The sequence below is a fragment of the Sinohyriopsis cumingii genome, chromosome 11, assembly GCF_028554795.1.
Source record: "Sinohyriopsis cumingii isolate HCF-2022 chromosome 11, ASM2855479v2, whole genome shotgun sequence".
Lineage (NCBI taxonomy): Eukaryota > Metazoa > Mollusca > Bivalvia > Unionida > Unionidae > Sinohyriopsis > Sinohyriopsis cumingii.
The window spans coordinates 18,669,475-18,685,075 of NC_142971.1; the positions used below are offsets into that span (position 1 = coordinate 18,669,475).

The 15,601-nt window shown below is 34.0% G+C and overlaps 1 protein-coding gene across 6 annotated transcripts in view; it reads left to right on the forward strand.

The window, feature by feature from the left end:
* Positions 1 to 15,601, forward strand: part of LOC149787694 (vinculin-like) — a 134,221-nt gene that overhangs the window by 73,668 nt on the left and 44,952 nt on the right. For 2 of the 6 annotated variants that reach the window (XM_089973881.1, XM_089973882.1), the window contains exons 18-20: positions 2,020 to 2,199; positions 6,644 to 6,697; positions 13,867 to 13,974. The exons of 1 other annotated variant lie outside the window; for it this stretch is intronic. In XM_089973881.1, coding sequence (XP_089830007.1) covers positions 2,020 to 2,199; positions 6,644 to 6,697; positions 13,867 to 13,974 — 342 coding nt within the window. Of the gene's footprint in view, positions 1 to 2,019; positions 2,200 to 6,643; positions 6,698 to 9,536; positions 9,594 to 13,866; positions 13,975 to 15,601 lie in introns of all 6 variants that reach the window. 3 more of the 6 variants (XM_089973884.1, XM_089973883.1, XM_089973885.1) reach the window with 3 other exon arrangements.

Here is a 15,601-nt window from a genome sequence, read left to right on the forward strand (position 1 = left end):
ATGGTAGTCAGACAAGAATGATCTCCCCTTGGATAGAGGGATTATCACCAATCCTTTTCATGCTTCAGATAGTACATCTGCCCATGTTAGGAAGCATACTGTTTTAGAGACCTCCCATATCAGGTGGTATTTCTACACTAATGATTGAGTTGAAGGAGTTTCTCACATAAGGGAATTAAACTCCATCTATACTTATATTTCTTGCACTTTTCTGTCAGAGACAAAGTTCTTTTAACTTAGAGCAAAAACTTTGTGATACAATATGCATGTCAGCACATTTTTATTACATCTGCCATGGTCACTAGTATGTTCATTCAAGTGGCTTTTGCCTTTAATGATCACTGACATCTCACCTCTGTCTGTTTGAGCCTTGGTTTGACCAATGTGGGTACATGAAAAAGCTTACCAGAAGCTTCCCATGGGTTGGTGGTTCTTCCCGGGGTCCTCCAGTGATGCTGAAGCCAGTTTTATGGATTATAATATTACAGACTATGAAGGTCTTGCAGGTAATTTATGATTGCTTTTATATTGTTCACTAGCATGTACCTCATGTTCATTTTAGGCAATGCTTTAACGATTCCATCTGCTCTTTTAACTAGCACATTCATTTATTACATTTTTGTCATGTACTGTATGATATTACAAACTAGTCTTGGTATCTTGAATCTCAAATGGAATGGAGGTTTTCAGCGGTATGATGACATTCAAAGTTAGGCTGGTGATTTAGAAAGAGTTGTATTAAAATTTGTCACTTTCGTTTGTAAGCTGTTTGGCAATTTGGAATCTTTTGGCTGGCTTCATCGGTTAAAGGTTGAGGCAGGAGTTTGAGGAGATTAATTTTCACTCCTAAAGTAAAGCTGGTATCAGACAATAAATCTCTGAGTTGAACTGGCATTTGGCCACATGATTTCATTGCTAATTTCCAAATAATCATTGGCAAATTTATTTAATCCCTATTTTCATAATGTCTGCTGCAAATGACAACATCATGCAAATCATTAATTGACATGACATCTGCATGTGTAGATAAGATCTTCCTTTCCTACTAAATATTTTACTCTTCATCAGAGATATACTTAATAATAAAAACTGATCACCCTTCGATTGTCTGTATTTTTAATATGGTGTTGCTCTTATTGCACAGGAGTGATGCACCATTGTGTATACTGTAATGGATAAGTGCATCTTCTCTAGCAAGGCTGACCAGATTGTACCTATTGCTGAGACCTGGTTGTAAACTTGTGACGTCATAGCCATCTTTTCCTAAAGTGCCCATACTTACCCAATCATAATACAGATACACCCTCCCAGCTTACCCACAGTCATATTCTACTTGCAGAATGTGCATTCCACTCCAATAGTAACTGACTTATGGGCATGATTTTGTGCCATTCCCTCTATTCAAAGGGAGATAACTCTTCTCCGACTTCCACCTGATTGGACAGATAACATTAAGCTTTTTTATAGCAAAAATATAACCTTGGAAGGGCTGGTTTTGTGTCTTAGTGGTCATACTGCTACGGTAAGATGGGGTAAGCATTATTGAGAAACTTATTTACTACAAAAATTGGTTTCCAAATAAAATATTTCATTTTAATTATTTTATTTTTTTAAAGGTTATTAGATTTTTTTAAAATTTACTTTAAGAGGTACTTGATTAATATTTTTGTCATTGATTTTTCACAGGATATTAGTAATGTTATTTCATACACTTTAGTTGTGTCAGTGTTCTTTAAATTTTACTGATTGAAAGTTAGATGCATTTCTTTTGCACTAAATCAATTAATATTGGTCTGAGGATAGATATTGATACCAGAAAACATGTGAATGCTTGCCAGATGATGTACAATATCATTTTATTATGTGTTTTTTATAGATGTGTGTTTTGTGTGCCTTCTTGTATGGTTGTTTTCCATCAATGTGTAAAGGAGCAATATATAGATCCTGTACTGTATATAGATGCAAGAACATTAGTATATGCTTTATGTATATTCTTGTCACTGCTTCCACCTTTTGTAGACCAATATGATGCTCCACCACGACCGCCTGCACCCACTCTTGTGCCATCACAAGAGTTTAGCAAGATTTTCCTTCATGGTAGTCCTACGGTCTCGTCTGTGTACAGTCCTGGTGCTTCTTCATCTAGTCCTATTACATACGATAGTCCCAATAGTAGTATCAGATTTTATCCATCACAAGGTAGATGACCTGTGTTAGAGTGTTCCCTTCCCCCAATTTACTTTCCATGCATGAGCCATTAGAACAGTATTAATATTCACACAGTTATCTAGTTGTATAGAATTTTATTTCATAAAATTATTTTGAGTAATGCCTGATTTATTCTCTAAAAGTATGCATATTCATAATGTTTCACTTGAAATTTACTCATTTTTGTGGGAGTAGTGATTACACTTAGCATATCAATTTAATTTAGTTATTAGACTCTGAAATTAACAGTATCTGACTGGAGGTCACATGCTATATGGGGTTTATAACTAATTAATCAGAGTGCTTTAAGAACCAGTATTCTTTTTTTACAGTATGTTATTAATACTGGTCATTTTCACTAGACCGCTCTGGTGGCCTAGTGGTTAGAGCATCCGCCTCGGATGTGGGAGGTCATAGGTTTGATATCTGGCCAAGTCATACCAAAGACTTATAAAAATGGTACTAACAGCTGCCTCACTTGGCACTCAGCATTAAGAGGTTAATGTTAGGACTGGTCGGTCTGGTGTCAGGATAATGTGACTGGGTGGGACATCATGCTACATGTCTGTCGCATGATGCCCCAGTGCTGGACATCACTATAAACTGCAACACTGCAGAGATCATAGCGATATGACTGAAAAATTGTTAAAGCTACGTTAAAAATCCAAATCACACACACACACACTCTCACTAGAATACTTCATCCGACAATTTCCATGTTCTATGTGTTTCAATGAATTTGAAACATTGGATAGGTATATTTACAATACCATTTGAGTGTATGTAACCTATCTTAAAGCCATGATGTCTATCCATCTGTCTGTCTGCCTGGTAATCTGCCTGTTACCAGTTTCATTTCTGTACAATAACACAACCTGCCCACCATCAGTTACCAAATTTTGTGGATGGCTTGTACTTGGACTAAGGAAGAGTTCTATCAATTTGGGTAAAAGGCTCAGTGGTTAGGGTCACTGACTGCTGAAAGAAATAAAATTGTTTCTGCAAAATAACTTTAGTTCTTAACTACCTACAGTTACCAAACTTTGTGGATGGGTTGCACTTTGGGTAAAGGAAGAATCAAGTTCACTGCGATTGTGAAAGAATAAAAATGGTTTCTACATGTTAACTTTAGTTCTCTGTTACTTGTGATTATTAACAAACTTTGTGGATGGCTTGCACTTAAAGTAAGGAAGAACACTATTATTTTATAGTCAAAGGTCAAGGTCACTGTGACAAAGAATAAAAATGGTTTCCCTATAATAACATTACTTTTACATCAACAACCTGGACCATTCTGTATGAACCGCTTACAGTTGGATTGAGGAAGATGCCCATTGATTTTGAGGTAGAAAGTTCAAAAAAGTTTATAATGTGTTAGGTTTGCAATACTCTTGTTCAGATTTAAAGATAGTTTTCTTACCATTTTCATTTTCAGGATTGACTTAATTAAAATCCGTGAACTTTTTCTCAATTTTACAAAAGGGAAATGGGGATGGAGTTTACATCATTTTTCAAATGCTTTTTTCTCTCTACCCATTATTCCTTCACTTGATTCATTGGTTTTAACAGCTTCATACAAATATTTATTCCAGCAGTAAATAAATACTCCTTCCTTGTTGGTCATTATTAGAATGCACTGCTCTAAGTTTTATTTATACAGCTTAGCATAAATTACCCATATATATTTGCTTATAAGTCAAGTCTAACTGCAGACAACAAAGATCATGATCTGCCCTAGCATAATGTGCCAGAAGATTAGGGCATATCTTGCTTGATGTACTGTTTACTGTATAACAAACTGCACGGACCCAGATCTGCTGGTCTGTGCAGTTTGTAATTGGACTTGACTTATAAGCAATAATGTACAGTAGTACAGAAGTTTTACTGATATTCTTTTCAATGTTTAAACTTAATTTATTCCTTGTTTCCACGCAATACACATCTGTTGACTCTGTCAGTTTTCATGCTAAGTATGCTGTTTTGTAACATAAATATTTTCAAAAACATGAAGTTGTACAAAAATATGCAACTTCAGAAATGGTTCAGCACTCCCTTACATTAGCATCCTTCATCATAGCACTTTCAGTTATAAAAGTGGTATTGCCATGGATCAGATCTGATCAAGTTATGCAATTTTACTACAAGGTGGTGTAATCCATGGCTCCCAGGAAGCCAGAACTTTACATTACCAGATGGCGGGTGTTTACACTGCCAGATGGCATCCATTGGTTTAGGGAAATGGTACAGATTGGTAATAAGCTAAAACCATTGGCTTTTTCTAAATTCTGACTGTGTTAGGATTCACAATGTAGTAGCTTGAATTAGAAAAGTGTACCTGTAAATTGCACACCATCCTGATGATAATATAAAGATGAAAATTTGTCACAACTATTCTACTTACATTTTAGTGTTTAGCTTACCTGGTCATAAAGTCTGGTGAGCCTACTGGTATGACACCAAGTCAAGCATGCATCATCCTGCTGTTATCAGGTTCTCAAAAATCACTAAATCAGTGTCTGTCAGATTTGGCATAAAGCCAATTTCAAGACCACTTAGGTGTGTGCAGTTAATGCCAATTTGACATCCAATATGGCCACTGTTCATACAAGTTTAAAACAGAATCTTGAAATGCTTTCTCAAAAACCAATCAACAAATTTTGATAGAAAGATCCAGACATGAAACCCTTTCAAGTTTGGTCAAATGATAATGCTGTTCCTACATTTAATGTGGATGCCATTACTTAAAAATATAAGAAAAGCACAAACTTGAAACATTTTCTCTAAAACCAAGCAACAGAATTAGACCAATTTCAGAAAGCCTCCTGGCATATAAGTCTTCCAGATTTGTACCAATAATGCTAATCTACCATATAATATGGCAACTGTTGCTAAAAATAAGGGAGAAAACTTTCAGTTAATCTTTTTCAAAATTTTGTCTTCAGAATTGGACTAAATTGAATAGAAAACATTTTGTCTTCAGTGTCTTTCAGAGTTTTACAAATGATGCAGATCTGCCATGAAATATGGATGCTGTTATTAACAACCAATTTTTAAAAAATGGAATCCTCTCAAAAGCTCTCAATAATGTTTGTCCAAATCAGATGTGATGCATCCAAGCATCTTTAAATTTTATACTAATGATGTTAGTCTGCCATAAAAAAAAATCTTGAGTAATTTGTTTTTGTGGGTGCCAATTTGCGTGATTTGCAAAATAAAAATCTTTCTTTTTAGTACATGAATTCATGTATTGGGGAAGAGGTTTCCAAAGTTAAATCATTTGTTGGGTCATTAAGCTATTGGTTTGTTGCAAGAACAGAAGTCCGTGAAAATTGGTACCTCTCCAAGAACAGAGATTTTAAAGCATGGTCAATGGTTCTAAAAAGAGATAAAACTGTAAACATCTCAAAAACTGCTCAAAACAGTTTGACCAAATTTGACAAAAGCTTTATAACTTTAAGACTTTTTAATTTGTACAGAGGATGTCAGGGCACTATTATTTACATAACTAATATTAAGAAAAGTAACAAAAAAGGTATTTAGATGCTTTCTCAAAAACAGTTAGATGAATTTGATCAAATCTGAAAGAAAATATCTCATAATAAAGGTTTTTAATTCTGTCATCAGATATATCTACCATTATTAAAAATATGAAAACTCTAACGGCAAGCTACATTTTTTCAAAAACTCCTAAAAAATTTAGAATATGTACAGAAAACATCTTTGCTAGATTGTCGTTTACTGTCAAATAATGATAATCTGCCATGAAGTACGGTCATTGTTATTTGAAAATAAAAAAGCCTGAGATCAGTTTATTCTTAAAAATTGTCAAAAATAATTTGATAAGCCAAAAAAGAAAGCATTCTGGCATTATGGCATTTGACTTCTATGCAAATGATTCCCAAAATCTGCCAAATTGTGTCACCATTACTGAAAGCAGATAACCTTTAACCTTTTTCTCACAAACTGCTCAACAAATGATAACTAAAATTGATAGAAAGCTTCCTGCCAACCCAGATCACTTAGCATGATGCTATTCATCTGAATGATCACAGGAACCATTAGGAAGTGAAGACGAATGTTATAGATTGGATATTTCATGAATGTTAACTTCTGCGAAGTAAAGAGCAAAGGAAGAATAAAAGATGAAGATTACTCAGTTAGTCCAGAGTTAAGATGGCAGAAAATGTAAAAATGATTTATTAGGTTGAAGTAAGATAATATAAAAAGTACTTTTATATCCTCAGCTTTGATCTCTTTAACTTGAGTCATAAGTAAGAAATCACTAAAAAGATGTAATGACATTACATAATTGCATGATCTTGTGAATTGTGGATATACTGTACTTTTTTCTGTATTTAGTTTATTTTCATTCTTTCGGTTATTTTTAATTTTTTGGAAATTGTTTACTTTATAGAAATATACATTAATTTTTCAGCCAGTCCTAAAAATGTGAAGGAACCAAGTCCCCATAGATTTGTAACTGCTGAAGGTAGAGCTCAGTTACTTTGGCACCACATGGCCAGAGAATGACTTATATCAATACAAGTTTTAAATGCTTTCTTTCACATCTGAGAACATATAAAAATATACAAGAAGAGCATGTTGTGAAGTAATAACTTAATCATTACTGGAAGGCCCTGCAGATGACATTGATATGAACAAAGCAGTGTCTAGTTTAGTGTACTTTTGTAAGCCAGAAGTTAAATTATGTTGTGAACAGTTTCTGTTTTAGGCAGAGACACTCAGAATGTCTGAAAAAGTTATACTTAACTTGTCTACAGTTCTAACATACCTGCCTTTTTTAATAATACTAAGTATCTTCATAGTTTTAATATAATTTTTGCAGCAATTATCAGGTTGAAATCATTGATTAAAAAAACATGAAAAAATTGTATCACTCGCCTGTCTCTGGCTTGGGGTGTTTTGTCAGCATTGGCTGTGCATGATGTTTGAAGGTTTAGATTTAAAAGCATGTGTTGAGAATTGAAGAATTTTGGCTGATGTGAAAATCAGCAATCTTGCTGAAGCTCACAAGCAAGCTTTTATTGGAAAGCCCAGATTTGAAGCTTCAGCAGATTTGCTGAGCTTTAAATTTTGCACACTTTTTTAGTTTTCAGATTTCAGCAAACTTGACTATCATACTATTTTTCCATTCCTTTAATACATACCTACTGTAAGGCAAAGCATATTAGGTTATGATATTGTTCATCCATCCATCCTTCCATTTGTTGCTAGTTTCATTTGTGCATATTAAACCGACTTGTTCACTTCTATATCTACAGTTACCAAACATTTGAAGACTGGTTGCACTTGTGTGAGAAATCACCTTATTCATTTCAGAGTCAAAAGGTTAAGGTCATAACTTAAAGAAGAAAAGTAGTTTCTGCACAATAGCTCTACTTGTCCACCTTCTGCAGTTACAAAACTTTATGGATGGGTTTGCACTTGGGATAAGGAAGTTTTAAGGTCAGAGACCTAGGTGACAGTAACTTGGTTTCCAAACACAAACAAGAGTTCTATTATCTCATTTACTGTTGGATGACTTGTGCTTTGGGATTTCAAAGAACTCCATTGGTTTTAGGGTCTAAAGGTCATAGTCACTGAGATTCAAAGAAGAACAATGGTTTCCATACAATAACGTGAGTTCTCCACCATCTTACCTATCTCCATGGGTGGCTTGCACTTGAGGTGAGATTTACACACAGTAACATTGGTTCTACATCATATACCAGGGCCAGACTTTGTGGGTTGTTTGTTCTTGATAAGGTAAGAAACCTGTTTAATTTTTAGTCAAAAGATCAAAGGTCGAGGTCTGTATGATTGAAAGAAGAATATTGTTTTTTTGCACACACAAAATAAGTTTTTAACTGTATGTTCACCAATGTTGCTGATGACTGATGTATTTGATAAAAAAGAAGCAAATTAATTTTATGGTCAAGGTCACTTGGAAAGAAAATGTTTCTGCATAATAACTGTAGTACCTTAAAGTTTGTGGATTGCTTGCATTTAAGATTAAAAGAGACTGATTTTGGAGTCCAGTGGTTAAGGTCAGAGTTACTCAGAGAAATATGGGTTTTGCAGAATAACTTTATGCCAGAGTAAGTTCCTTCACCAAATGGTTTGCTTTGAAACATTGTGTATGGTTTGCTGTTAGATAAAATAAAATAAATCTATAGATCCTGGGGTCTAAAGGTCAGAGGTCATGGTTAGTCAGATAAGATATCCTTGGTCAGTAATCTTCTAAACCAACCACACCAAACCAATGCCGACATAGAGGACTACACATGGCTGGTGTATATATGTACTGTTGATGATACTTTTGTGTTAAATTATCACATAATTCAAGAATAGGATATGCAAGCAGCTTAATTCCTTGAATATTATTGCCATCATTATCTTATAAAGTGATCATCCATTTTCTGATTTCAATTTTATCATTGTATTTGACAAGTCCACTTGCATGCAACAGTAATAAATACAACAGAAAGCAAATAATGTACCATATATACTCAATGTTCAGTTCAGATCCAACTCCATCCTGCATTGACTCAGATCTACCATTGCATAATATGCTGGCATATTAGGGTCTATATAGCTTGTTTGGGGAAATAGTAGAATAAACATTATGCAGTAACAGATCAAAGGTCCGTGTTGTTTGCAATTGGATCTGACTTATAACTGAGTGTGTACGGTATTTTAATTCTCCTCATTCTGTATAATTTTCATGATTCGAGCTGTGTTCTGTGTACTTGGCTCTGCCTAGTTTTGTATGTTCACCATATTTAACTAATTCTCCTTCCATTCAGCATGTGTTATCATAATTGAATTATTTTTGCAGGTTCTTCAAAGATGTTCAGATAATTGCTCCTTGATTTATTGTTGCTCATATGCATATGATGGTTTCAAGATCTTGTTTTTAATATTAATTTTACATACCTCACCAAAGTGTTGAAATAATCTCCTTTTATAGTTGGTATTTGTTACTGTTGATGTTAAATTCTTGGTTTTAAGATTTTATGAATTGGTGTTGTGAAATTCTTATCATCATCATCATCATCATCATCATCATCATCATCATCATTATCATCAACAACCATAACAACAACAATAAAATAACAAAAGCGTCATCATGCTCAGATATTGTTAAACTCATCACATTTTCCTTTAAAGTTATCTTAAAATAGTTCAAAAATTATTTCAGTGATTTAATCCAGTAATTTGTAACTATAGATTTTATTATTGCATATTTTCATGACAATTTATAAGTTAATGCATATTTTCATGACAATTTATAAGTTAATGACCATTACTCCTTACATCATAAACAGTTCCAGATCATTTTGCTGATGGACTGCCTCCACCACCTCCAATGATGCATCTAGAAGGTATCAAACTAATCTTGCACGATGTGATGTGCAGATAATCATATTCCACCAGATTACATGGTCACTGTATCATCCATGTACTGAAGATTAAGATTTGTTTAATAATTATATAGCACCAGTGTAACAGCCATAGGTTCAGCAGGTAGAATTATTTAAATTCCAAAGTGAAATTTGTTTTTGAAGTTAAAATAAACTCAGAAGTCAGGCAAATTGCCAACTGAAGCAGATCTACTTGGAACTGTCACAGAAACTGTTTCTGTTTTTGCAGGCAGTTTTCAATTAATGTTTGCACAACCTAGAGAAACAGTATATCGGTGCTAACAGTGCAAGACACTGATGACAAAGCAGATGATGCCATTGATTGGATAATTCATTTGAAAGTAATGAATAAGCTGAAAACTTGAAAATATTAGCTAAAACAGAACAGCTATAACTTTAAAAACCGCTCTGGTGGCCTAGTGGTTAGAGCGTCTGCCTCTGATGCGGGAGGTCATGGGTTCGATCCCTGGCCGAGTCCTACCAAAGACTTACAAAAAATGGTACTTACAGCTGCTTTGCTTGGCTCTCAGCATTAAGAGGACTGGTTGGCCTGGTGTCAGGATAATGTGACTGGGTGGGATATCATGCTACATTTCTGCAGCATGATGCCTCAGTGCTAGACATCACTACAAACTGTCGCACTGCAGACTTCGTAGCGATATGACTGAAGAATTGTTAAAGCTACATTAAAAATCCAAATCACACACACATAGCTTATAAAACTGTGGTTTTCAGAAATGATTTCTCCTAGGAAACAGTTGAGAGAAGTACTATTGAAATGTACAGGAGAAGCTTTGTGATCAGTGCTGTTTCTTCTACTCTGTGGCCACTCTTGTTTGGGTAGATTTTTTAGATACAGGTACCACAGACATTACCTCTTCCTTATTCCACCCTCATCTCTAAACATTATAGTAATCCCTCACTATAATACTTTCCATTGGAGCCATGGGGAGCTCTACATTATTGTGAGGCCACCATATACTGAAGTAATGGAAAAGTACTCCAACATTATAATGTAATCCATGGGGAAACTGAGTATATATACTGCCTTACAGTGAGACCAACCTATAATGAATTATATGATAAAGTACTACCTCATTATAATGCTATTAATGGGAGCCATAGAATAGACTGCCTTATAGTGAAACTGCCTTATTATGAAGTACATAATACATTATTCCCTCATTATAATGCTGTACATAGAAGCCATAGAGTATACTGCTATATAGTGAGACCACCTTAATATGAAGTACACAAAACAGAACTCCCTCATTTGTATGTTGTCCATGGTAGCAGGACTATTCTTTCTTCTCCTGAGAAGTACGTAAGACATAATTCTACTACAGAAAAATGACTTGGAATGCAGGATCATATCTGCCTTATAGTAGGAATAGTGTCCTAATGAGGGACCTGATAATGAGGTAGTGCTGTATTTATGTAAGTCTTCATTTTTTTAAACAGTTTCATTTCACAATGCATAAATTTAAAAAAGACCAATTTGCAGTTCTGCACTTAAAACGTGTTCCAAATATATCTTCTTATAAGTAAACAGAGCTTTATAGCTGCTTGTTTACTTGAAATTTAAGATTGTGTTAGGCGTGTGCAGTGCAAAATGTTAAACTAGTGTTCTAAGGCTAATAGTCTCTGTCAGTACTTCTTAAGGCCATTGGTTGATTTCTTATGCCAGAAGAGTTGGATTTGTGATAATTCTTCAAGTAAAATAACGCATGTTTAGGGCTCAGTAGTGTCCACACAAAAATTCCCCCCAACCTACTAATAATATATATATATATATATATATATATATATATATATATATATATATATATATATATATATATATATATATATATATATATATAGACTTAATTGTATGTAAGAGGTTTAGAAATGCTGTACATGGATGATTATGCAGTGATTTACCGATCATACAAGCCTGTCAAGGGAAATTTCACTCTAAACCTTTCATGATAACAATAGACAAAGAAATTCATCCCTAAATTAGTGAGATATAAAATATTTTGCACACTGAGTTTCATTAATTGTCAATATTTTTAGTATGGGACCTGCCACAAAATTAAGAGAGTCTTGAAAGGGAGAGAACTTTGACAGGCCTTCTTCACCATGACTAAAATATATATGATTGCGCCTGCAGTAGCATTTTAACCAAGGTCAAAATCTGATTTCACAAAACGTACACTAATAGTAATGTTAATTTACAGTGAAGCCAGGTTAATCTGTTCTCTGTTTATCTAAATGTTTTAAAATCAAAAAAAAGAATTATTTTGAAACAGATTTCTTGAACTGATTCATTACTCTGTATTCTTGATTAATACAGTTGAAAGGGAGGGGGACAAAAGTGTCTGGATTAATTGAGTTTCACTGTAATCGAATGCAGTAATATATAGATAGGCTTTAATTTTTATATGAATAATTATTTTATTTCTTTGTTATCACCAGTAGACATTTTCATTTACATTTCTCATTTTCATCCTTTGGCATATGTTTGCTTTTTACCTTTTGTATGCTAGAATGCCATTTTAATTTTTTTTGTTCTTTTAATCAGTTAATCTTTATTTCAGACAAAATTAGACAAAATTCATTTTTAAGTTTGCCCTGGTATGAGTTTAGTGGATGTAGTTAACTCAAAACGGGAAATAAAATTGTACAGTAGAAATAATGAAATTAATGCTGCAGTTGAGAATTAATTTTTGTCCAGTTTTATCTGATTGTTAATATTGAATGCTGAAAAGTGTTTTCGATGCAAGAAATGGAATTTAAATAGCAAACTTATTATGAGATATTAGCAGTAACCTTAAGTTTAATAATTAAGGTAAAATACAGAAAAAATAAATTTTAGCAAGACTCAGATTCTTCTGTTTGGCATATTTTAGAGTGCTTTTGTATTTTCTATATTTGCTAGGCAGGGTTTATTATAGGATGTGAATTCACAATAATTTCTCTAAAATTACAAATAAGTTGTACTGAATGTGTCAAAACCATGCATCATGTTTGTATGCCATACCTTTATTTTTTTTAAAACCCCATCCTGTATTTAGAAAATTCCTTCTTATTTATTTATACACTAAATCTTTGTATCTGTAACTTGATGTGATGCAAATTCTTACAAAAGCATTGTTTTCATTTATACTGAAAAAAAACCATTTGTTAATTTTATTGTTTTAATGTTGTCTGAAGCTGCATACTGGTACATGTATGATGCTTCAGATGGGACTCTAGATAGTGTATATGCCCACTTATAAGTCCAGCTGTAATACAGACCTTGATCTGCTGTTACATTATGTGCCAGCAGACCAGGGTCAGTATTGTTTGTTCTGCTGATTAATTTTAACAAACTGCATAGACCTAGATCTGTTGTGTCATGTAATGGCATATCTCAGTCTGTGCAGTTTGCAGTTGGACTCTTAAGCAAGTAAGTTCAGTATGTCACAACATTTTAGGTCACATCAGCCGTTAGTGTGTATAGAGTAAATATTTTATGATTGTCACATTTGTATAGGTCACAGCAGCCGTTAGTTTGTACAGAGTAAATACAGTATGATTGTCACATTTGTATAGGTCACAGCAGCCGTTAATGTTAATTAGTACAGAGTAAATACAGTATGATTGTCACATTTGTATAGGTCACAGCAGCTGCTATTGTGTACAGAGTAGATGTATTTTGCCTATACAGTTTATTGTTATTTGTTTTCCTTCAGATGTTATCATGGAAATTATAGCATAAACCATTTTATATATGAGTTTTTGTCCTTCCGTTAGTATGTTATTTTTGTTAATCAAGAAAAAGCATTGCCCATCATTACTTACCACCTATACTTGCTTATAAGTCAAATCAGACTAAAAAAAGAGATCTGCCATACCATTATGCGCTTGCAGATAAGGATCTGTGTTTTTAGTTCTACTAGTTGCTACTCCTAGCAAATGGTAGAGACCCAGATCTGCTGGTTTATTATGTGATGGGAGATCTGGGTCAGTGCAGTTTGCAGTTGAATCATCCTAAAAGCAAGTGGTATGTATGTTCACATGGTGATCGTTATCCATTAGAAAAGGTCTTGATTTTAATATATACCAGTATTTCAGTCGTATTATCATATTTATTAAACTCAAAAATAAAAATTCCAGCGGCTTGTGAATAGAAAATAACTTATTATAGGCAATGTTGGTAAATCTTAGATGCATGTGTATGCATCACTCATATTCGCATCTCTTGCAGCCTCTCTACATCGGGATCGCAGGCAACAACCATCATTCTCAGTTCCTTCCTATGTACCACCTCCACCGGTACCTCCACCCCCACAGGAGCTATATAGCAATTTCAGAGGTTCAACCAGTTTATATTGATAATTATTTTTGCTTGGTTTTCAGGAATTTTGTGCATCGTGGATCCCAGGATTCAGTTTACTAATTCAGTACAGATCCTTATAGTACTGCCTTTTAATTTTTTATAACCTGTTTTAGTGTTACATTTTAAAATAATTTTGAAACTAATTGTCATTTATGCAGACCCTTTGAAAATCTCAACTGTACAGAAATACGTTTTTATTGAGCTGTTTATGAATTAATAAAAGATATTGTTATCCAAGAAGTCTTGGCTCACAAAGGAACCAGTAGGAAATAGAATTTGAAAAAACGTAATGACAGATAAACTCATGACTCTTCATATAGGCTGGTTTCACAGTTTTCAAAATTAAATCTTCATATTTGTAATCTGATTAAGTAAATCAAGTCCCATTCTGTAGCCACCTGTGAAACATAAAATAGTTATTGAGTGTATGGATTTAAAAAAAAACCTTGTTCAATAAAGTCTGTGTGTTCCTTTGAAGACAGTATATACTCGCTTATAATTCAAGTCCAGCTGCAGACAAAAAAAGAGTCTGAATTACCATAGCATAATGTGCCTGCAGATCCAGGTCTGTGTTGTTGTTGATTACTCCTGTCTAACTGCACAGACCCAGTTCTGCTGGCTTATTACTCAAAGGCAGCTCTGGGTCTGTGCAGTTTGCAGTTGGACTCGACTTACAAGCAAATATATATGTATATCTTGGATTCATACCAGGTTTTTAGTTACATTTAAAGTTCATAACTGTAGGATCAGTATTGCTGTATATTCAAATTGATCCATGTGTTTTATTAGGTTCCTCACAACATTTAATATCCAGAAGTATAAATTTGTTCCCAAACTTGACTTGAACCTCTGCAGGCTTGAAAATGTTTGATACACCCAGTGTGCTCCCTTGCATGTTGTAAGAGATGACTAATGCAGGCAGTAGCAATGGTGGTTCAGTGGTTGTCATGTCAGGATCATGACCGAAAGGTTGTGAGTTCAAATTGTACATCAAATCGGCCTAGTTCAGCTACTTTGGCACTGAATAACTTGCATTGCGGCGCCATAAAACACCAAACCAAACGATGCTCATGGACTACCTTATTTAGCATGCAGGAAAGTGTGTTCATTGTTTGCAGAATAAATTGATGTATCTTTATTATTAGTATATCTTTATTTTGGTGTTTGCAGTAAAGTTTTACATATTATTCCATGTAAAGTTACTTGGTCCTCATTTGAAGTGATACTTATCTGTCACCTTTGTCTGGAGATTTTATCTAGATTTAAATTTTTATCTTTTGGAAAAATGCAAATAATTTCAAGTCTTGTTTGCATCTTGCATACAACTGAAGAGTAGAATTCAAGACAGAAGTTTGCCATGCTTAAATTCTCAAGCAGATCTCAATGGTCCTTCCTTGAAAATTATAAATTTCACACAGCAACAGTTTTGAACCTTTTCACTTTAAATTGAACTACTGACTGCAGATAAATTGTGTATCATGCTTTACACAGTCATACATTTGTCCTTCAGCTACATGTATGACAATTCAGTTTGTCAGAAATGATGACATTGAAAGGATGCTGGAGGTCGTGGGTTTCATCCCCGGCCTAGTCATACCAAAGA